General features: G+C 42.7%; 1 protein-coding gene across 3 annotated transcripts; it reads right to left on the reverse strand.

The window, feature by feature from the left end:
* Positions 1-744: 744 nt before the first annotated feature.
* LOC110985958 (uncharacterized) lies at positions 745-23,536 on the reverse strand. Of its 3 annotated transcripts, none has more exons than XM_022247467.2 (4): positions 23,334-23,536; positions 19,828-19,907; positions 17,771-17,867; positions 745-13,875 (listed from the first exon to the last, which is right to left on the reverse strand). In XM_022247467.2, the coding sequence occupies exon 4, from the start codon at positions 13,767-13,769 to the stop codon at positions 5,424-5,426; it is 8,346 nt and encodes a 2,781-aa protein (XP_022103159.2). In that variant the 5' UTR covers positions 13,770-13,875; positions 17,771-17,867; positions 19,828-19,907; positions 23,334-23,536; the 3' UTR covers positions 745-5,423. The 3 variants fall into 3 exon arrangements, with proteins under 3 accessions (XP_022103159.2, XP_022103163.2, XP_022103160.2); XM_022247471.2 differs by lacking the exon at positions 23,334-23,536 and adding an exon at positions 23,108-23,268; XM_022247468.2 differs by lacking the exon at positions 23,334-23,536 and adding an exon at positions 22,639-23,059.
* Positions 23,537-23,653: the final 117 nt, after the last annotated feature.

The raw sequence follows: 23,653 nt of genomic DNA on the forward strand, positions 1-23,653 counted from the left end.
TGATGTGAGGTTATTGTGTGGTGATTTATTCTGGATTTGTAATCACACTTTACAATATTCTTTACAGTCACTTAACAGGAAAGACTGAACGTTTATTTGAAGCTTGGAAATGCGTTAACCATCTTTGTGGAGTTGGTTCAAGCAGGTTTGGTTTTTATTTTTTTGATGTTTTACTGCTTAGAATACAACAGGGCAAGGTAGGGGTGATGACCATTTCACTTGTCGGTAGTTCAGAAAATAAAAGCCACAGTAAAATAAACGCATGGTCGAATTGGGATAGTAACTGTGATATAAAAACAATGTGGACTACAAGACGATCTTTTTATGAGCGAGAACCAGCTTAGTTCACAGCTAACAAACCGATTTCCAGCACTGTCAACTTCTCAAGTTTCATTTTCATCAAAATTACCAAAATGAAAACCCCAGCATTCTTTGTTTTTTTAACTGCAAGGGAGCTTAAAATTGAGTATTCTAGTTAAAAAAGCACTTCAAAGGAAGTACTAGCATTTTATCTTGTTTTTCTGTCTCTGAGAGTGTGATAAAAAGTGAGTGTCTGGGATATTAGGTCAGACCCTTACGAGTTAAACCATTTTCCCTAAAAGAAAATATTTAAGAATAAAAAAAAGAACAAGACTTGACACTCTGGTTGAAAAGACAGTGCAACAAGTTAACATACATGTACATACAGCCAGCATGCGATGAACCGAAAGGAAAACCCAACTGAGAAAGCCTGCAGGCAGTGTGTTGAAGTTGGAATATCAAAGTTTGCTTTTTATTTAAATGCACGTAACAAGTTGAGGAAGCGGGGAAAAAATACATCAAATGACCAAAGAATCCATAAAAGTCTTATCAACTCGGCACTTGCCAGCGACAGTCTTTGATGCAAGCAAGAACACTGGTTGTGCGTAAGATTGACTTTTACACATATCATGCAATAAATAATTTACACCTTGCTATACAGAATGAGCAAGATACAGAGATTCTAAGCATATTTCAGCAGGGAACCAGTCACATCAAGCATACAGCATCTATCACTGGCAACCTGGATTTTGCTAAACTCAACACATGCTTTTGGTGCTTAGCTAATTTGTGGCTAACAGCTGTGTGAAATTGGGCCCTGGCCATTTGCTGTTGTCAATCCAGGACAGTGAGTTTCCTCTCGAGTGAACTCAAAGAAAAATTCACCTGTTACCCAGACCCTCAGACAGGCTACTGGAATGAGGGGAATGTAAACCCAATGTTAAGGCTCACCAGGTAACAAGAGAGTGTCTTGGACAGGCCTGAAAGTTCTGGCTACGGCTGCAAAACAGCACATAAGCCTATGAAAGCCACTGGCTTGTGGCTGAAGACACTGTCCATAGACCTTTGTGCAACTACATCTACAAGCCATAGCCAATTGATATGGAAACAGCCACAAACTACCTTGTTTCTCATCGTCACCACCAAGGATGTGACTTGTGTGACAAGTCCATCATTGGCGAGTCCTACACAAGTTTCTTGCATGCGAGTTTACAGTGAGGTTAACTACAATCAACATGAATTCTATTTTATCTTCCTGTTTGGAATAACTGAATTGTATCCCATTAATTTCACTGTATCCTCTCACAATATAGTAAAATGTGAAAAACACTCTCAAAGGTCTCAATTAATAATGACATTAAATTTACATGTAGCTGAATACTGTCTTCAAAATTAAACACAAAGGTGTTGTCCTAATTAACATGCATGTACGTGTTAGCTATAAAATTAGGTACATGTATTAGATAACTGAGAAAAACATTCTAGCAAGTCTGGTCTAAGCCAGTTTAGTTCGTCAGGTTTCCTTGGCATGAAACGACTGAGAATATTTCTATTCCCCCCTGGATGGGATGCCAGTCCATCGCAGGTTGCTTCCCCAGCTAATGCTGGTACCCATTTATGCTCCTGGGTGGCGAGAGGCAAGCAGGGATGAAGTGGCTTGTGCCAAGGGCCTCAACATACAGCCAACAGCTGGATTCGAACCTCCAACCCTACGATTGGAAACCACAGACGCTAACCACTTGGCCATTCAACTGGCCTACGAAGCAAGAAGAAATCCTTGGCAGGAAATTGAATTTAGAATTCTTTACTAGGAAAACTAAAACACCTAACAATGGCATGCATTAAAGTTCCAAAAACAAATGCTGCATTGAACAGTAAATACAAAACATCATACAATAGGAGGTGATTCAAATACCATTTTTATTCGTCACAGATTTGTACATACGTTTCAAGATGCAGTTGAGTTTGGATGGCCTCTCACAATGCAGCAGCATTCAGGAGACGCTGGTCTGTTTAACTTGGCTCACCCTTCACCAGGTCTGCAACTGCTGCTTCACAGTTGAACTTGTCAGTCATCAATATTGCCCTATTTGGACAGCCTATTAGGTCACAAATCTTGTGCAATCTGACCAATCACAAGGCTTGTTCTAGCAGCCTGCAAAATATTGTATGGGTATTTCCATATTAAGGGGAGCTTTGCTTAAACATTGCCGCATATGGAACAAAGACAATAATAAAACATTTCAATTGCAAAAATTTGATTGGCTGTTCAAAAAACCTGAAAACAAACACAAACTACATGTTCTAAAACATACGTGGTAAATACTGTAGACTGGTCATGGTGCTTAATAAAAGGTCCAAACATCTGCACTGCAGAGCACATGGGTCACGGGCAGAAATCCCAAAAGATTAGGGATGCATTGTTCCCCCCACCAAAAAAATAGGCTGTTGGCATGTATGTACCCACATATAAACTTGCAACAACCTAATAAGGCCAAGACTAACACGTACACAGCGCTAGATACCACCCACAAAATTCAGCCCTGCCTTGGAAATGCAGCCTTCTTGATTAGCAGTCATCACTTGCTTGTAATTCCAGAAATTAGGGGTCCAAGAGTGACATTTTGGTGTCCCTGTTACATCTGATCTTTGTTATTTCACATGGAAATATCACCAGAATTGATTTTAAACTATTACTATTTGTTTGGCAGGTATGTTGCATTAATTCATCACTCTTGGAAATTTGGAAATGTGTTCTGAACAAAATCATGTCAGATGTGACAGGGACAGGAAAAAAATGGACCCCTAATTTCTGGAATTACCCATGTACTGTAATCATGTCCTTCCCTAATCAGGTTTTGACCATCAACCACTCAGTGCATTCCAAGACCTTGTGAGAACAGTGAATTTACAAACCTTCCGGAGTGAGGCTCCTTCACACTCCCGTCAACCTATGATTACAGATATATCAGCTACTAAAACTACAAAGCTTGCTCAAAGAGCGCAGTCCACTTGAAACTCAAACAATGTATGCATTCCGACATAAATGCCACTTTAACTCAATAGACTGAGGACAACTGTCCAATGAACAAAAAAAAGTTGATATTGAAAATAAAGTGTAGCTGTTATTAACAATCACTTTGAACTTGCCCTAGAACCATTAGGAAACAACTTAGCAGTTGAAATCAACAGACGATTTCAAGCAGAGCAGAGTGGAATGCCATGAGAGTAAACATTTTGTAGGCCATGGTAAGATCGTTTCACAAAAGACCTGTATACTTTCCTGCTGGCCCCATTCCAGCATGCTTAAACAAAGTGCGACTTTCAAAAGTTCATACATGTAGCATACTCGCCAACTCTTACAATTTAATTGGAACTGTTCTTATTTTTCAAATTGTCAAAGGCCTAAAATCAGAACGTAGAACCTTCTGATTTCCATAAAAAGCCCTGGTGCTATCTGCTATACTACAATGGCCGTTTTTACACAGACATGTACTTAATGCATGTATTATGTACATGTTCCTGTAAAATAGCTTCCGTCACGCAGCTTGCTATGGGCTCCTACAATGGATGGTCCGATTTCTGACTTGTCAATGTTGGCAGGTATGGTGTATGCCTTTTTCCCTCACAAGTTCTCTCACAAGACCAGTCACAATTCCCAGGGTGAACACTGCCAACGGAATGCTACTGTCACAGTTCATTTGAATAGCTTGTGACCATGCTCAGAGACAACAATCTTACAATCACACTACAATCTACTTTTCCTTTCATTCACGCCACTTTGTACTCTCAAAACTTTTGAAAGTCGCCACGTTCTTACTCCACTACAAGACGTCCAACAGAAGGGCTTAGTGGCATCTGCTGAAGTATGAAATGTTTCCAATAACTTCTGCGTTTCTCCACTAATATTTCAATTACAGTAGCTAGTTACATTATTTTTCTGTAGACACAGAGTAATAATTTACAAAAACTATTGACAGAAACGACGCCTGACTTGCACAGTTGAGAGAGCACAACAGAATAGAACACCACCAAAAATATCATGTGCTAATTTTACCCCTCTATGAGCATCTGAACAATATTGGTCCATCCCTGGTGGACTAGTAGAATACAGTTGATAATTTATCATTTGCATTTGTGGATCGCAAAATAAAATGTTAAATTTGCAATTGCTGCTTTGATGGAAAAATTAACTGTTCTTTATTATTCAAAATATTATACAAAATCATTATAATGTATATCTCAAACCAACTTGATTCCGTTTAGTAATTCATTTTTTTTACCATTTTCAATAATAAAAACAAAAGAGCACATCAGTAGCTCTCACAAAGAATCTGTGAATCTACAGGTATACATAAATCTGTACAGTGCATTTTCGCAACTTACAGTGTTGCAGTTGACACCATCTCAAGACCAGACACAAGACCAGTCCCAAGACCTGTCACACGACCAATCGCAAGTACAAAGTGAATGGATGAATAATTTCACACTGATGCTTTTGTTGTTCCTTTTGAATTCAGACTAGGAGTCTTGTGTTGCTCTTGTAATGGTCCTGTGGGGTCTTGAGATGCTCTCAATTACAACACTGGCAACTTGATGCCTCTGACAGCTTCTTTCTGTTATGACTAAATAAACGCCAAAGGCTCCAGTCAAAACACATTTACTGTTCTGTATCTCTTGAATGCTCTGTGTGGAACACATGTGAGCCAGGAGAAGCATAGTCTATATGGCCGGCTCCCCACAATTAATTTGCAAACCCAAAACTTACTGAAAGGAAGTATCACATATCAAAACCTCCAAAAGAATGTTCAACATCAACTTGGCAGAGCCATTTCTCTCTAAGGCTCCACATGTGGGCTTCAAACTATCCTTTGATGAGCTGACAAAAAGATTAAAGATCACCACTGGAATTCTGCTATCAAACTTGTGCTTGTATGACACCTGAAGATGGTTCAGGTATGTGCTTGTGCCACCTGTCTCTCTCCTTTGGGGTTGTCTTTTGAAGTGCAGAAGCCTTTGTAGTTCTTGTCAATGTATTCTGAAGCACACAGGTCCTTGTTCTTGTCAATGACCTCTTAAGAGTAGAGGTCCTTTATGTCTCCTGAAGAGCAGGGATCCTAGCGTTAACTGTCACTGTCTCCTGAAGGGCAGATGGGGTTTTCGTCAATGTCTTCCGTCATGCAGAGGTCCTTATTGTTGTCATCTTTTGAAGAGCAGAAGTCCACATCGTTTTTATCAATGTCTTCTGAGGAGCAGAGATCCTTGTGGTTCTCATCAACGTCTTCTAAGGGGCAGAGGTTCTTGCGGTTCTCGTCAATGTCTTCTGAAGTGGAGAAGTCCTTGTGGGTTTTGTCATTGTCTTCTGAAGAGCAAGGAGCCTCGTCCTTATCAATGTTTTCTTGGGAGCAAAGATTCTTGTGGTTCTCATCAGCCTCTTCTAAGGGGCAGAGATTCTTGCGGTTCTCGTCAATGTCTTCTGAAGAGGAGAAGTCCTTATGGGTTTTGTCATTGTCTTCTGAAGAGCGAGGAGCCTCGTCCTTATCAACGTTTTCTTGGGAGCAGATATCCTTGTGGTTCTCATCAACGTCTTCTAAGGGGCAGAGATTCTTGCGGTTCTCGTCAATGTCTTCTGCAGAGGAGAAGTCCTTGTGGGTTTTGTCATTGTCTTCTGAAGAGCAAGGAGCCTCGTTTTTATCAATGTTTTCTTGGGAGCAGAGCTCCTTGTGGCTCTCATCAATGTCTTTTGAAGAGTAAAGGTGGTTCTTGTCAATATTTTCCGAAGAGCAGATGTCCTTTTGGCTCTTGTCAATGTCTTTTAATGAGCAAAGATCCTTATCCTTATCAATGTCTTCTGAGGAGCAGAGGTCCTTATGGTTCTTATTAACGCCTTCTGAAGAGCAGAAGTCCTTGTAGTTCTTGTCAATGTCTTCCAATGAGCAAGGATCCTTGTCCTTATCAATATCCTCCAAGGGGCAGAGGTGCTTACAATTCTCATCAATGCCTTCTGAAGAACAGATGTCCTTGTGGTTCTTGTCAATGTCTTCCAAAGTGCAAGGATCTACGTCCATACTAATGTTATCTGAGGAACAGAGGTCCTTGTGGCTCTTATTAATGTCTTCTAAAGAGCAGAGGTCCTGGTAGTTCTTGTCAAGGTTGATTGGAGCGAGTCTGACAAAGCAGCGATCTACACACTTCTCAACAATGACTGGCATTTGTCTAACATTGCAAAGGTCCTTGTCAAGGTTGATTGGAGTGAGTCTAACAGAGCATCGGTCCATGCAGCTCTTGTCAAGACTGACTGGCGTTTGTTTGTTATGGCAGCGGTCCTTGTCAACACTGACAGGACTTAATCTGACAAAGCAGCGGCCCATAGCTGCTATCTGTTCTTGAAGTGGCTTTGGGAATGTGGTGTAAGACTGACTTTCACTTTGAGGATGGCTTTCAGAATTGCCCTTCCGATCTTTGTCTCTCATTAGTTTCTCATCTTCACTGGACATGCCTTCGTCAGGCGCTAGATCCTTTTGGCTTCCTACACAAGGGACTCTATTTCCTTTCACTTCGTTTTCAGTTTTCCTGCAGCAAGTAGAATCCACCTTGGGCATGGACTGGACTTGGGAACTGCTTCCTTGAGGTATGCTCCCATTCCTCAGTCCAGGGGAAGGGTTGTTTCCAGCATAACAGACTTGATTTCCTTTTATTCCATCTTGCGCTGTTCTGAAGGAAATACAGTCCACATTGGGTATAGCCTGGATTTCAGAGCTGCTTCTCTCAGGTATGCTCTCTGCCCTGGGGATTGAGTCTTGCCTGGACCCATTTCTTTTATCAGGGGCTTTGTTTCCTTTTATCCCATCTTGCATTGTCCAGCAGTAAGAATAGTCCACCTTCGGCATGGCTTGAATTCGAGAACTGCTTCGCACAACCTCTGCCCTGGTAGTTTGATTTTGTTTCATGCCATCATGAAGTTTCCAGCAGCAAGCATAGTCCACCCGGTGCATGGCTTTTATTCGGGGACTGTTCCTTTGAAAGTTGCCACCCATGTAATGACGCGTGCGTTGGAATAGGAGTCTGCCCCTCTTGGTCTTGTTACTTCCAATGCTTCCTTTCTGGGCTCCTTTTGACATCACTGGTGTTTTACTGAGTCGTTGAAGAAATTCCTGCCTCCAGTTTTTATCACTGAATTTTGGTTTGTAATACATCTCAAGTTCCATCTTCTTTCCTGCTTCCTGCAGACGCAGTGACCTCCTTGTTATTTTTGTTTCTTCTGTGGCATCTGGAGTGGGCATGTCCACAGATCCCTTGCCTCCATCTGTGGCTTCTGAGCTGAATTTGCCATTCTTAGAATCTCGTGAAGCAGGGCCTTGTACAACCATCTCCTGAGTTGATTTCACTACTTTCTGTGCTTCTTTCATGGACTTTAACTGAACATCTGTAGGTGCAGTATTTGCTATGGACTGAGGTATGCTCTGGTTTGACAAAATAACGCCACTTGACTCAGCCAGTACATCCTGTTCACCAGGTACAGGATGAGCACTGAGAGATCCACTGGGCAGAGTTTCCTCAGTGCAACAGTAACTCTCTGATCCCCGCATTTTCTTCTGTGGTATGTCAGCAGGTTCTGGGGTAGCCTGTCGTTTTGTTGTTCCCAAGGAAGTACTAAATTTTGTATCCCTGTCATTCTTACCACTGATTTTACTAAAGCTGTAAGTGTGATCACTGTGTTTCTTAGTCTGATGTGTGCATCTCAGATGGCCATGAGGACTGCTGCCTGCACTGGCAGATTTGCTAAGTGTACAGACATGTTCTACCTGACTCTCCTCTTCAGAGTCTAAGATAGCTTTCTCTTTATGCAATCCATCAGAGTCACTAGTCTGCAGCTCATCTATGGTCGCTATCGAAGTCCTACCATCTTTCCGCAGCAGAATCTTTTGAAGTATTTTCTTATATGGCGCAAACCTTGAAGATTTTTTCTTAGTCACCACTGCCAAGGCATCGTGCTTACTTAATACCTTCTTCCACTTGTGCCGGACAGAATTTCCCGGGTCAGTAGCAGGGACCTGTGGATTGGTTGAAGTGTCTCTCGGGGTCAAATGCATCTTGTTTAGTAGAGAGCTGATGGCCGAACTGCAGACGCCACTTTTGGCCAAATGACCATACCCACGAGGTACATGGCTTGCAGCTGAGTCAGTATCTTGTTGCAGAAGAGGATCATCCAAAGGACCTAACTCTGTGCTTGCCAGACTCTGTTTGCAGTCTTCATCCTTAACACCTTTCAGTAACAGATTACGAAGTAACATGGACTGCCCACAAGGACTGCTCATCTCTTTGATGGCAGGTTCTGTCTGCATGACGTGCATCTTGCCATTAAGAACAATCCCAAGCCCAGTGACACAGCCTGTGTTTGAGATGATGGGTCTTGGCATGGTGCCACCATTGCCACCATGGAGAGGGTGTCCTGCCATCCTGGTCTGTAGGATGCCATCTCTCTCAATGGTATCACTGAGAATTCTGTCAGCAAGCAATTTGTTACCAAACGGAACCAGAGGGAACCTTACATCTGGTGCCATCTGGAGCATGGTATTGTGCATGTTATGCAGTACTGTACTGGTGGGGGCCTCCTGAGGTTGACTCTCAGCCGATGGCCTCTCCCTTGACATGTCTGTGATGCCTGTGAAACCTAATTGTGGCCGTGATTCTGGAGACCTAGGCCTTGACTTGGGGTTTATATCATCTGACTTATCATTCGTCAGTTGCGAAAAGCTGTTTTTACACTGACCTTCACTTGATGGTTTTTTGCCCTGTTTTGGGTCACTTTGATCAGCATCTGTTTCTTCTGACGTGTAACAGTTTGCTTCATCATCCATCACTGAATCTGCTTTCTTTCCCTTTGGTTGGGCTTCTTGATTTTGTGAAATGTCAGACTTTTCCAAGTCAATGAGACCATTGGCAGCTATTGATGAAGACTGTTCATTTCCTGTGCCCTTGAGTAATCTTGTTGATCTCCTTACAGGCACATTGTAAAGGGCTGGTTTATTTGTAGTGATTTCATGTGCTGCTGCGCTCTTTTTGACCTTAGAACCCGGAGTCAATTCATCTTTTTTTCCTTCAGACAACAGGCTACTTTTCTCACTCACTGCAGTGTCATCAGACTTAGTCTGGCCTACACCTGACACATTTGTATCTGTTGCTGTAACTGGAATATTGGTATTACCATCAACAGAGGTGGGAGATCCTCTGTTCAACATTTCCTTGGTTAAAGGAAGTGTACGGTTAACCACAAGATTTGTTTCCACTGGAGAAGAGCCAGCATTAGAAACAGACGGTTGTATAGCAACACTTTTGACAGTGAGGACTGGAGCTGTGGCTGGATTACGTGTTGTTTTTGTGATCATCAGGCGAATTGTAGGGGATTTTGTTTGAGCCCCACTAGGCCCTGCGCCAGGACTGTTCTCCGAAGTAAGATTGGAAGAGTTGGGCTGGGTGACAGCAATTTTCTTCTGCTGATTCTTGAAATATTGAGAGACAATGTACTGTGACAAGTTCAAGGTGATGTCTTTACGATCATCAACCCGTTGCTTCCTCACATAGCGCTCCACAACTTTAATGGTATTCTCACTCAAATGGTTGAGGACTGCAGAGTCAACTAGTGAGGACAGGTGTGAGCGGTAAGGCTTAGCTAGCACGCCTTTGTAGTGTTTAGAAATAAGTGAGGATGGCAGTGTCTGCAGGTAGTCCAGTCGCTTTACTTCTTTCGAGGATGGAAAGAGTGGCATCTCTTTGAATTCTGGGTGACTGAAGCCGAGGGGAATCTTGTACTTGAACTTTGCTGTCTTCGAACTTACCATAGCTGGGTCTGAAGCAGGTAAGGTATGTGGTTGAGGGGAACCAGTGATCATCTGAAGTGCGAGGCGATAGAGATCGGACATGTCAATAGCCTGGAAGAACCTCATGAGCACATTTGGCTGTAGCAATGGTGGACATGGATTTGAGGGAATTCCAGCAGCTTTGCCTTGGACACCCTGCCCTACAAGTCCTGCAGCCTGACTCTGAGAGGACAACACTGATGGTTCCCGGACAGACCCTGCCTGTTCATCTTCCTCTTCGCTTGATATGGCCTCTACCTCAGCAGCTGAGTCTGCACTTGGAGATGCCTCCTCTAACTCCTCTGAACTGCTGCTCTTGTCTAGCCAGCTGCAATCACTTTCATTGTCACTGCTGCTGCTGATTGGATCGTGCTTGCCATAAACAGGCAGTTTGACACTCTGTGGATGCTCAGTCCTACTCAGTGGACGTATGACATTAAACTGGGTGACCTTCTGGCTGGCACCTGAGGTAGAGTCAGACCCCGAAGTTGCTGACCACCTAGGTTTATTCAGTCCAGACTCTACAGATGACACTGGTGCAGAAAAGGCAGGGTGTTGATTGGTTGATACAGGAATGACTATCTCTTCCTGCCTCTCTGCAACACCTGGAGTGGCAATGTTGTCAGAACAGGCTGCCATATTCACATCCTGGTTGATACAAACCAGTTCAGGAGCTCCTTCAAAACCAGTCAACTCTTTGACACAAGTGTTGTCTGCTTCATGTTCTCTTGACAGCTGCTTGGGGGTCTCTTCAATGCAAGAGACGGCAGTGCCATCAGACATCACCTTTCCTGAGCTTGGATCTAACACTGTAGGTGATTGGCTTGTATCTTTGCACTTGCGTACTGGCCTTAACTTGCAGCCAAGCTGATGCTGAGTGACATTTCTGTACATTCTATCTGTAAAGCCACACCCATACCTGCATTTATGCATTCGTTTCTTGGCATATAGTTCGTCACTGATCGATATGCTGTATGCCAGCTTGTGAAACTGTTCCTTGTGCTTGTGCAGGGCTTCCACAGACGTCACCTTGCAGTCACACATGTTACAAGTGTATGGGGGACCTAATTCTGACAATGTGGATGAAGGGAGAGGTAGGGTGGGTTCAGCAATCTCCTCTCGGCAGCAGTATTCATATTCATCAGGGTGATGCATAATCAGGTGCTTGTCACAGTCCTGGAGTGTCGGGTGCAAGGTGTTGCAGAGTAGACAGCGCCATTCCTGATCTTTCTTGGATAGACCAAGCCGCTGGAGTGGGCTGGCTTCTGCCCTCTTCATTGGCCGGTGATTGAGCTTGACGTGCAGCTCGAGCAGTCTCTTGGTTGGAAATATTACATTGCATGTAGTACAGTACCAGTGATGTACAACTTCTGCATCTGCTGCAACTTGTGAATTCCCATCTTCCTCATGGAGTTCTTTCATGTGCCGCTTAAAATGCTTGCTTGAGGAAAATGTTCTCAGGCATTTCAGACACTGATGTTCATGCTGGCATGATGCATGACGCTGATCCTTTGATCCCTTTGGTGACATGGCTCCTTTGGCAAAGCCTTCCCTTTTCTTAAATCCATGGTGAACAAGCTTAGTGTGTAGTTTTAACAGCTCTTTGTTTGCAAGCCGGCAATCACAGAGCAAGCACCAGAAATGGACCACTCTTTTGTGGCGTGCAAGCTGGCAAGGAGAAGTACCTTTGTACTTACACCACTTACAGTGTGTCTTAGCCAATGCATCACTTGCTTGGCGATGCTGAACGAAAGCCATACCCTGCTTAGGAAACACAAGCTTGCACTTCTTGCACCGTATTTCATCTATCGCCTGGAAAAGCTGGCTAGATTTGGCGGGGCAACAGGGAACTTCGTGGTAGTATCTAGACACAGGATCATCTGCTTGGGTGGCTGAGTGGCTGTTGATTAAGCCAGGGCATGCAGCAATCTCATGCTGAAGCTGCAAGTGGTTCTTCACTGCAACCTGACTGGAGAACACGCCTTTACAAAGATTACACGCATAATTAACTGGATGCCCCTGGCCTGGCACAGCAGCATGTTGGAGACCATGACTGGCTGACTTATGTCTGCGCAGTGTGCTTTTCTGCAGAAATGTGATATCGCAGACATGGCATCGGAAGAGCTGGTCTGAGTGACACAGGAGCTCATGCCGCGTGAAGGCACCTGGGAGGACGGATTTGTAGGTACACTTGGAACAGCTGTACACATGGCACCTCTTGCCATGTCTATTCCTATGGAACAACAAAGATGGTAAATAGGAGAATGAACGGAGGCACTCCTCGCACTCAAAGGACCCGTAGTATCTCTTAGGATGTGGCCGATGGCATATACCAGGTCTTGTCACATCCCCATAATACTTCTTCAGAATTTTTACTTTGGTAGTTGTTGCAATGATCTCAGAATAAAGGTCGTCTTCTTCATCCACAAGCTCGGCCGATGCATTCACATCTGTTATTGAGTCATGTGGGATTCCTTTCAGGCAATCTGGAGTGTCAATGGGCATTTCGGTGGCTGGCGTTGTGGTCATATCAACAATGAAAGGTGTGTGCCCCTTTTCTGTTGAAACACAGTAAAGTGAATGCAATGATGGATCAACTGAAGCCTGAAGGTCTTCTGTATTATTGGGGCATTTTATACATGTAGCTTGAGAATTTTCTGCGAGATGGGATCCTCTTCCAGCTTGAAATCCTTCTGCATCTTGTGAAAATTCTCCTGCATGGATGTCTTCTACAGCTTGGGAACCTTCTGTAGCTTCAGAACTCTCCACAGCTTGGGAACCACCTGTAGCCTGAGAGCTCCTGTGAGCTTGAAATTTCTTTGTGACATCTAAACCGCAGGCATCCTGTGTAGCTTGTGAATCTTTTGATTCTTGAGAACCTACTTTAGAGTTTTGGTCTCTGGTAAATTGACTCTCTTCAGTAGCATGGGCACAATCCATAGCTGGGGAGTTTGTGATGGCTTCTGTACCTTCTGCAGCTTGGGAGCATTCCACAGCTTGGTTATCTCGTGAAGTTCTAAGATTCTCTGTTGTTTGGGAACCTTCTGAAGTGGGTAACTCTCTTCCTGACAATGTACCTTCAGAGGTTTGGCACTCTCCTTTAGCTTGGGAACCCTCTATCTTTTGGGAAAGGACCATTGCTCGATTTCCTCCTTTTCCTGACTGCTTGTGAGGCTCCAAGACTGACACATCTGTCAAGGCAATGCTGATGTCATCTTTCAGGAGGCACTTGGATGAAGCATGGGTTTCCACACTGTTCTCAGTTTCATCTGAGGTAAAAATGATATCTTCACTTGGTTCCCGGGCTGAGGCAGTATCAGCCTCGTTTGTGGCTTCACTGCATGATGAATCAACGAGAGAATCTAATGCTGAGAACTGCATGGCTCGTTGATTGCGATCAATAGTGCACATGGCTTCAGAATTCGACCCACTACTGCCTGACACTGTAGCTCTACCATCGTTGCCAATGTCAGCAGGCTGATCCTCTTCTTCATCTGCCTCAGTGCCGTCTAAGCAACTGTTTGATACATAGGTTGTTGCACAGACACTGTCACCTGGGGTTTTGGCAAAGTCTTCCGGTGTCCTCTCACAGGTAGAATCTGCCTCCATTGTAGATCTGTTTTGTCCAAGCTCTCACGATGGAAATCCTTGCAAGGGATGACTCATGGCTGTAGAAACATGGCAGGGCCCCAGACTTCCAAAAAACAATCTGTGCCTGTGTTAATGAAACAAAAATGAATTTATCACCTACTTCTCCTGCCTGATGTGGAATGATTCCTCGAACAGCTCTGCCACTTTGCTTTGCATCACAATAATTAAGAACAAAAAATTCTGCACTTAATATCGTGTGTGAGTCATAGTCGTGGGGGGTCAAAGTGTGCATGCTATGCAATACATTATTTTACAGGGGTAAGGCAACTAACACAGCAGACTATAAATGTATTAGGAATGTACATCAGTCAACACTCTTATCAGCGTATCAAGCCATCTTGTTTCTTGTATTGTTTGTGTTGTGGAATTCAATGATATACTAGCTAGTAACAGCTTTTTAAAACTGTGTACTGAAAACCGTACATTTGCCGTAACACTACCTTTCTGTTACTGAGGTACGGTACATGGTACCAATGAAAGAAAGAAGGAATACTTTCATGATGTCGTTTGAAACCTTGTAATCTGTCTACATTGCTTATGACGAATGGAAACACAAATGTGTTGCACCTTTCGTAACTTGCAATTCCAAAAGTTTTAGGCAATTTGTTTACTTGTAAAATTGGATCCTTGTAAAATTGGATCCAACTTGTAAAGTTGGCAATGCTATGAATTGTTGATAAGTTGGAGAAGAAATAACTTCATGCCTGAGGGAAGAATAGGACCAAGATACTGTAGGAATTGGCCATAACACGTTTCTTGAATTCACTAAACGTTAAATGAATAACTCCGAGTCGGAGATAAAACAACTATGCGGCCCTTGAATTTGGTAATTTTTAGGGTGAGGTCACACTGGCCTTGATTAAAGCAGAATTATACATGGCACCAAGGCCAGTAGGTCAGGCACAAGGCCAAGTATCTGCACAAGGAGCATGGAGGATGAATGCTAGTATCAATACAACCACATTAAGTGACCCCATCACATCATTTCATCAATACACTCCGATTCGGTTTGCAGCAGCCAACTGTAATTTAATCGCTCTTTGTTGTGCAGCAATGTTGATTTTTCTATGGGGGGGTCATTTCAGAAAGTAGGGTTACAAAGTTGTTCATCAAAAACCTTTGAAAGTAAAGATCACCACATGAATAAACATGTGTTATGACAGTTCTTATTTGTCTCACACATGTACATATAAACATCAGAGTGTGTTGTGGACCATACTGCCCTGGGTGCAAGTACTGAGACTTAAGTTTAAGATTGTTTTCTATAGAGCTACAACAGACCAGTACACACAGTGTACGTGTATTGATACCATATTAGTAAAATGCAATCAATGAAACTCTAAGTAGCTCAGTATCCTTCCAAGGTACTGGTGAATATACAGGTAAATGTGTACGTGTACATGTCCGTTTTATGTGGGTAATTCAAGAAATTAGGGGTCCAAAAGTGTGACATTTTCGTGTCAATGTTACATCTGACCTTTGTTATTTGACATGGAAATATCGACGGAATTGATTCCAAACTATTTTTACTTGTCCGACAGGTACTTTACATTAATTCATCACTCTTGGAAATTAGGAAATGTGTTCTGAACTTAAAAAAATCACATGCCACATGTGACAGGGACATGAAAAAAGGGACACCTAATTTCCAGAATGACCCATTTACACCATTCAGCAATAGATTTGACTTGAATATTTTCATAATACTTGTATGCAATCTTCCACCTCTGGGGTCCGGGTTCGATTCCAGGCTCAGTCCCTACCTGATTCCATGGGTTTTTACCCTGAATATTCCCCTGGAGTTTTCCTTGCACCTCTAAAAACTGTAACTGCTTCTCACTGTCTCCTCTCTATATAGGTTTCTTGAGGCTTGTGAGCTACAGTGCCCATGGTGCTTTGGAGGAATCCTTGGTGTCATTACCAGAAACAATTAATAATAACAATCTGAATTAACCCTAACCCCCCCCCAAAGGGTTGCTGGCCCTAACTGTCCCCATTCACACAAAGTTAAACACCCATATGGGACTGCACAGAGGATGTTGGACTTTGTTTTTCTGAGGTATGCCAAACCCAATGCAAAAGCCAGCTGTTATGAGCCTACCAGACCTATCCCCACAGAATTAAACACTTTACTACTGTTTAATTCTGTGTGGTTGAGGAAGGTTAGGGTTAATGAAAAAGGCATACACTGTACAAGAGCACCAGCATCCTATTACAAGAAGTAACGCTTTGCTAGGACAGGAAGTGTACAGGTAGACAAACATATTGTTCAGGCACAGCTCAGAAACACACAAAAAAAGAGAGTAAACAAATATTTCCACCCAAGGACCTCTTCTACTTGTAGATAATGTAAGTACTCTTAGTACAAGGCACTGATAATGTCTGAAAATGCTTAGCAATGTCGTACCGGTACAGTGCTATGGCTGAATAAATCCTTGTCGTCTGATTGGTGGGTAGTTGATTGCTTGTCACTGAATTCCTCTTTGTACATGTTGGAGCTACTTACAGGTAGTGATGGCATACATGTCGCTAGGATTTTACTGGTGGGAGGCGCCAGCATCTTATGGGAGGCACCAGCTTTCAGTGGTGTGGGTTTTGGGGGCATGTTTTTGTTAGACTTATTCAATATCTATTTATCAGTGTTTTAGTGGGGGGGCACTGGGAAAGGGGACACATGCCACCCCCCCCCCGCTCCTGTGTGGCTTCGCCACTGGTAATTAGACAAGCATAAGAGGATGCATGCCCAGTGATGTACTGCATACTTTACACAGGGTGGATACTGTTCAGTATGTAAATCTATTATGCGAATGACCTTGCACAAAAACAATGGTGGCCCACTGGAAAACTTGAAGGTCTGACAACGTAACACCCGCTCTTGTTCTGACAGTCTTCCAGTCTATGATGTCATACGGTATCTTCCAAGACTGCGGATTGGCCAGAATGCACTGTCTCAGCGTGGTTTCTTTGCAAAGTCGCCTGGGTTTCTAAATGCAGCAGTTATCGCTCATCCCAGCAATTTGTCTATTTTCAGTGAAAGCGGTCTCCTGGTAAATCCTGGTATTCTACATTTTATATCCTGTGACATTTCCTCACTGCCAATGTGTAATGGGCCCTTCTGCATGGCAAGCCTACATTGACACATTCAAAGTTCCAATCAACTCTAAAAGGAAGTTCCTACATTTATTTTATTACTTATTTCTGTTCATCGAGCAGTGCATTTAGCACCAATTACATGAAGTGATAATTAAAAAGACAGTAAAGAAATGTTCAGTTTTAGAGGTCAGAGAAAACCCCTAAATGAGTATTTCTGGGAAAAGCTACAGAGTCAGACAGAGACTGAAAACTCAACCCACATGCTGACCTACATGTAGGTGGGATTCGAACCCGGGTCGCAAAGGTGTAAGGCAAGGAATGAGCCACTACACCAACGTTACTACCCATGTATTCCACGGTTCCACAGTCACAAGAAATTTCTCAAGTAGGATCCAAGGCATTTTTAGGCAGTCATTTATTCAGGCACTCCATAACACAAGTGTTTCACATTTGTGCAGTGGAATATTCCACATACATGTCCCCTCGTGAAATTATTTCTACCAATTCATCAACAATCATTCCATGTTTGTATTATCTAAAACAGGCTTCCACACTACAGTGGCGCTGCACTAAGCAATGTCCAAAGAGCTGGAAAAAACAATTGCGGCTACAGCTACTCCCTGTAGGCATAGCTGTTACTGACAGCCATAGTCAGTTGGGTGGCACACAATCCAAGGCTCATGGCTTATCACTACTGGAATTTCTGCTTTCAGCAACCAATGCCATGTTGGAAGAAAGACAGAATCATTACAGTCACGTTAGAGTGTACATCACACCAAACAGGTTTTTTCCCCAAGCTACTGGTACATTTGTGTGTGTAAATGTCTACTGCTGAAGTTATTACAGACATAAATATGTACACTTACCTCACATGTTCACAGCAGTCATGGCAACAGCTTTGGTAAGTACGGGAACTAGACTGACACTGCAGAACACTATTCTTGGCATCCAACCTAAAGAGACCTGCCAAAACCAAAAATTTCAATGCAAAAGTAACAAATTAGAGAATTGAAAATAAAACAAAACCACGAAAATAATTATGAACCATGGCTAAACTAGCATTCCGTTATTTCTTATGGATGGCAGAGGGATAGACCATTCATTGTAAAATTACATCATCAGGTGACACATATTTGAAAACAAAAAACAATTCAAAATCAACAAACAAATCTGAAAACTGATTGAACCCCACAAAATAAGGAACCCTAAATTACACAATAGGGATTTTTTCTCATTCCTAATACATCAGTGAGGCCTTGAGCATGCCCTCCAACACTGAAAAATCAGAAATTGGTACCACCATCGCAGGAGCCCATAACGAAATAAGCAGCTGTGCGACAGAAGCTACCTGTGACCAATTTCCCCTGTATCGCATCTGGCAGGCCACAGATGCAACTTGGAAAGTTCTCGCTGTGGAGAAATCACGCGCAGCATGCACGAGATTGGTTCCTTTGCATGTGTGCCAGCGTTGTATTCGAGTCCATCACAAGTCCCTGCAAGTCCTTGTAAAACCATCACAAGTGCATCAAAAGTCATTCATGTCTTAACCACTTGCTGCCAGGGAACCCCGTTTCGAGCACCATGGGTTTATACGCAGAGCCTGGGTGTCCAAAATTGGACAAAAGAGCTGGTCAATGTAACAAAAGACCGTACTCGGAACATAACACCTGCTGATGGAAATTGCCATCATTTTTCGGCTGGCATTTTTCGAAGGTAATCTGTCACTGTTTTTAAACAGTATACCACTGTTTAGGGCATAGTACGCCTGCGGATGAGACCACGGACAAAAGTGTTCCAGGGCCCCATTGATGAGCGACACAGCACCACTGCATGCTAATCCAGCCGCGTTTGAAAAGGCGCCACTTGCACTCACTCGGGGACAATGGAAATTATGCAACAGCTCACAATTCTGGGCTCTCTTTACAGGGCGGCAACCCTGGCTGAAATACTGAGTCAATGAAGGTTGCCTGTCAGCTTAGAGTAGCCATCAAACAGTCATTCGTGTGGGTGTAAACATCCATTAAATGAAATGATGAATTTTTGGAGAATTTTTAAAACTGAAAATCTGGAAAATCTCCCTTATGTGTGCACTGCATTTTAACCACTTGCCACTGGGGACTTCGGTTTCGGGGACTCCCATTTCGAGCACCATGTGTTTAAACACGTGGCCGGGGTCTCCAAAATTGGACAAAGGGAACTGGGCCTTGTAACAAAAGACCAGGCTGCTGGGCATTACCGACAATTTTCACTCTCAATCGTAGAGATAATCCAGCCTTGTTTTGAAACAGTATACATACCACGGTTTGGGGCATTTAGAGCGAGCGGATTACCACTGGGGACAAAAGCGCTCCACCACTGCAACGATGAGTCACACAGCACCGTTGCACGCTAATCTGTCCCCTATTGAAAAGAGGTCAGCAGCGCACTGTGCCAGGTTCGTGAACAAAAGAAAGTTACATAACACCGCACAATCTGGGCTCTTTTTACAAGGATGCAAGCCTGGCTGAGATACTCGGGCGTCAATAGATTTTGTCTTTCAGACTGGAGTGGTCATCAGACAGTAATTTGTGTGGGTGTAAACGTCCATTTATTGAACTGATGATTTTTTGAAGAATTTTGAAAACTGAAAATCTTGAGAAAGTCACCCAGCAGCAAGTGGTTAAAAGCACCCGGCAGCAAGTGGTTAAGCCAATTCACAAGCTATTAAAATGAGCTGTGACAAAAGCATTCCTTTGTCATTGTTCACCGCGTTACTTATGACTGGTCTCACGAAGGGACTTGTGACTGGCCTTGCGAGGGGATTTGTGACTGACCTTGTGAAGGGACTTTTGATGGACTCAAAAACAACACTGATGTGTACTTCAAAATTCCATCAATTTTACCTCCCCCTCAAAAAACAAGATGTATGAAATCCACAAGCTACCTGGAAAAAATGAACGTTAACTTGTTGAACAACAGAATGATGGTGCGAATGTAGGTTCCTCCAGCTCAACACGGATAGATCTGCCAAAAATGAAAACACACAAAAAAGCCTGAAAATTTGTGTGGTTTACAATGTTAACAAAAGTTTGACACGTCTCGGGATGTCGAACAGTGAATCCCAAAGCCGGTTCTGGCTGTCCATTAGGCAGGTTCCGGTGTTAGTGAATCAAATCGGATTGCTGATCACGAACCAGATCCGTGTCAAACACTTATCTCACAGTCAGTCACAGAGCAGAGTGCTTAGAGTGTAAAATTCCCAAAGTAAAACCAAAAACCAAGAGTTTCAGTAGCTTTCAATGGGTCGCATAGGCTCAAAAGGTTTGATATAAAATTTTCAAATGATGACGAAATAAGTTTAAGAAACAATACAGTGAATCAACCATAGCACTATTTCCAAATGTGAAAGGTTCGGCATTATAAATGCATTTGCCTACACATGTACTGTAGTTACGGCATTTTGGACTGGCTACTGTTGTCTTCTATTACACCAATCTATACCACTGGAAACAGGAACAAGACCAGTCTGTAAAGGCCAACAAATGGATATTGGACTTTATTTCCTTTTAAAAATCCTCTAGAGATATGAATCTACAAAATATGAAGAGAAACATGTCTATGGAAAGTAAATCTTATGGTGTCAGAAAATATAAAGAAGAGATTGAACGGGAAAAAAAGGAAAAAAAATTGTTCATTGTCATGCAGATCAAAACCAGTGTTCACATGCTTGCTGAACAATGTGCATACAGAATGAGCTATAGGAGCTGGCATCTGGCATCTGGCATCAGACATAAAAAGTCCAAGACCTTATACAGGGTGGCCTAAAAAAAGGGACACCGAGATTAATTAATCTGTTTCTTGAATGTGACTAATTATTTTTGAAACTGGTCAATATAATCTGTTAGAGTACGTTGTCTTCTTCATGTGACACCGAGAAATCCACATTTCTATCACACATGAGTGAGCGCAAAGTGGTTTAATGGACCGTGTCAGAAATGTCTTCGCACCAGTTGCATCACAGGTTTGCACAGCGTGAAGCATTAAGTACACTGCCAAAATTATTAATTCACAGACAACCACAGCTGGGGCTTCTGCTTGCCACAACCTAATCCCAGTGCCCTTCAACATTTCCCCCAATTTCTTTCAATGCAGAGTTCTGCCTCTTGTTCTTATTGCTTTATATGGTTTATACGCATTTTGGAGATTCCAGCAAACATTTCGTAATTCTCACAAAAAAGCTATCTCTGAACAGTATGCATTCAACACCAGAACAGCTACTGTTTTTGGTGCAGAGCCAAATTTCTGACTTGGTCCATTAAACCACTTCATGCTCAGTCATCTGTGACAGAAATGTGGATTTTTGGTGTCATATGAAAGAGGGCATCATAATGAAACCGATGCTGGTTACCATTTACCAAATAATTAGTCACATTCAAGAAACAAACAAATTAATCTCACTTTCTCTTTTTTTAAAAGACACCCTGTATAGATTGGCATGGCTTACTGTACAAACACTTCACCACATGTACCATACATGTACATGTACACGGTATAGAACCTTCATGCTGTGTTAGGGTTTCTTTAACTACACAGCCATCGTACAGCCACTGCATTAGCTGTGGCTTGCCTAGCTTGAGAAACTCCTGTCACAATGCTCAAACGACATTCCGGAAATTTACCACTTTCCACAGATCACGAGCATTAGGGCTGGACTACCAAAGGTACAGCTTGCCTTAATCCAGTGCACCTGCATAACAGATTGGTCTGGTTTCTGTTTCCAAGACAACTTCCCTGATATCTTGTCACTAATGAATACTAGCCACTACATCATGCATGCAACTTTGCAAGTTTCTGTCCACAGATATTTGACTGGTTCACACATACTTTCCCTGCTATGCCAGCGCGGCAACTGAACATGCTCAATGTGTGTCCTTGGTGACTTTGAAATGTTACCACAAAAAAATCTTCATCTGGTACCAGCACAGCAGCTGAACATCATGTACTCTACATGTCTGGGAGGTTTAATCATTTTACCATGGCAACTCTTCATCAGGATCCATGCTTACATTGTCTTTGCAAATTCATACATGTATATATAAGATGGAATTCAGACCTACATGTAAATGTATGTATGTACTGCAATTCCAGAAATTATTTCCCTTGAAAATAAAATCCTACAACCACCATAACATGCAGGTACATGTTAGTTAATGTAAAGCTTGAAAGGATTTATAACCTATCAACTTTCTGGGGTTGGAAAAAACTTAAACAGAAATTAAAGAATGTCCACAATGGGTCTACCCTCAGAACTGTGGGGTTTGTCCGCCACTTCAGGCATGGTGGACGACGAACCCCACAGTTCTGGGGTAACAATGGGTCTAGAACCCAGACCCTACTGTCTTCAAAAGTGTCATGTCCATGGTTAAACCACATGCTTCAACCACTCAACCGTACATTGTCGCTAAGTCATGACAGGTGAATTAAGCTATTCTCTCAGTTCAATACCAACATACATCCAATTTAAAGAAGTGAAACCAATGACAACAAAATATGCTTCGTTACAAAAAAATGAAAAATGCAAGCAGTTTCTTGTAGGCCTACTTTTGTAGATGTGCCTTATGCTGGATTTTCATCTACACAATATCTAACCCATACTAAGTAATAGGCATACTGAATGTACAATGAATTAAAAAGACTGTTGTAATACATTTCTCCCAAACATGCCAAAAAATCACAAAATCCAATACACAATAACCTTTGCTGAGCTGTGGCAGCCATTTTCTAAGCAAAAGGCAAAGTGGAATATTCCACTTTGCAAAATAGGTATGGCCATCATCAGGTGCAAAATTTAACTAAGCATGCCTACTGCATTGGCTAAGGTGTAAAAAAAAGTGAAATACTGCTTAAAAGGATCCCTGCATTTATTCTTTTAATAATATACTTTTCAAATGAATATTTAGTCAAAATAAAGCAGAATAGAGGTCTAAGGCTTTAACTTAATTACCACAATAGAGTTTTTCCAGCGAACAATACAAAAACTGGTACAACCATAGCAGGGCGAAAAACGAAGACCGACGAACGGTCTTGCAATAGGTGACACCCCTATCTTCCGCCAAATGGAATGATCCATGAAAACTGCTTCGTGTGTAGTGTGATGGCAAGCCTGGGGATTTATTGTAATATTTGCACATGGCAGAAAAAAAGCTCGCAGAACAGCAATTTACCTGCAAAGACACACCTTATACCTTCACAAATCAATAAACTTCCTGGTCAGGAAGGAAAAACAACGCAGAAAAGAAAAGAAAGTAGGGGCTTTACAGCTCGAACTTTGCAGAGGCAGGTCTGTATCCACTATCAGTATCACGTACGTGTACGTTGCCTTGGCCTACATAATGGATAAATGTTCGTCGATGCAATAAACATGATACACTTAACGGGTTAAGGCCTCACCATGGTCAAGACCACAGAGACTATCCATTAGAATCTGTCTAAAACGTGAAAAAATGCCTGCTAGGCCTTCTCCTTCTTCTCAGTAGTTACGGAGTAGTGTCTGCGTGCAGACTGAAGTGGATGATAGCACGGGATTATTTGCCGATGCCGCGGACTGGCCAGGCAGCATTGTCCGCATGTACAGTACAGTACATTGCCAGCTCACGCCATATGCAGAGAGTTGAATATGGTCACGCACGCATCCACGTACGGCCGGCCGCAGACTGTGTTCTAGCTTTTCGCGGGACCACTGCGACGTGCACGTACGTACCTGCGCACGA

Source organism: Acanthaster planci, linkage group LG10 (assembly GCF_054643075.1).
Source record: "Acanthaster planci isolate LZ-2023a linkage group LG10, COTS_SCS, whole genome shotgun sequence".
Classification (NCBI taxonomy): domain Eukaryota; kingdom Metazoa; phylum Echinodermata; class Asteroidea; order Valvatida; family Acanthasteridae; genus Acanthaster; species Acanthaster planci.

What these genes read in the sequence shown, in the direction of transcription:
- LOC110985958 (XM_022247467.2), bottom strand. Translation starts at nt 13,769, where the DNA reads ATGGAGGCAGATTCTACCTGTGAGAGGACACCGGAAGACTTTGCCAAA.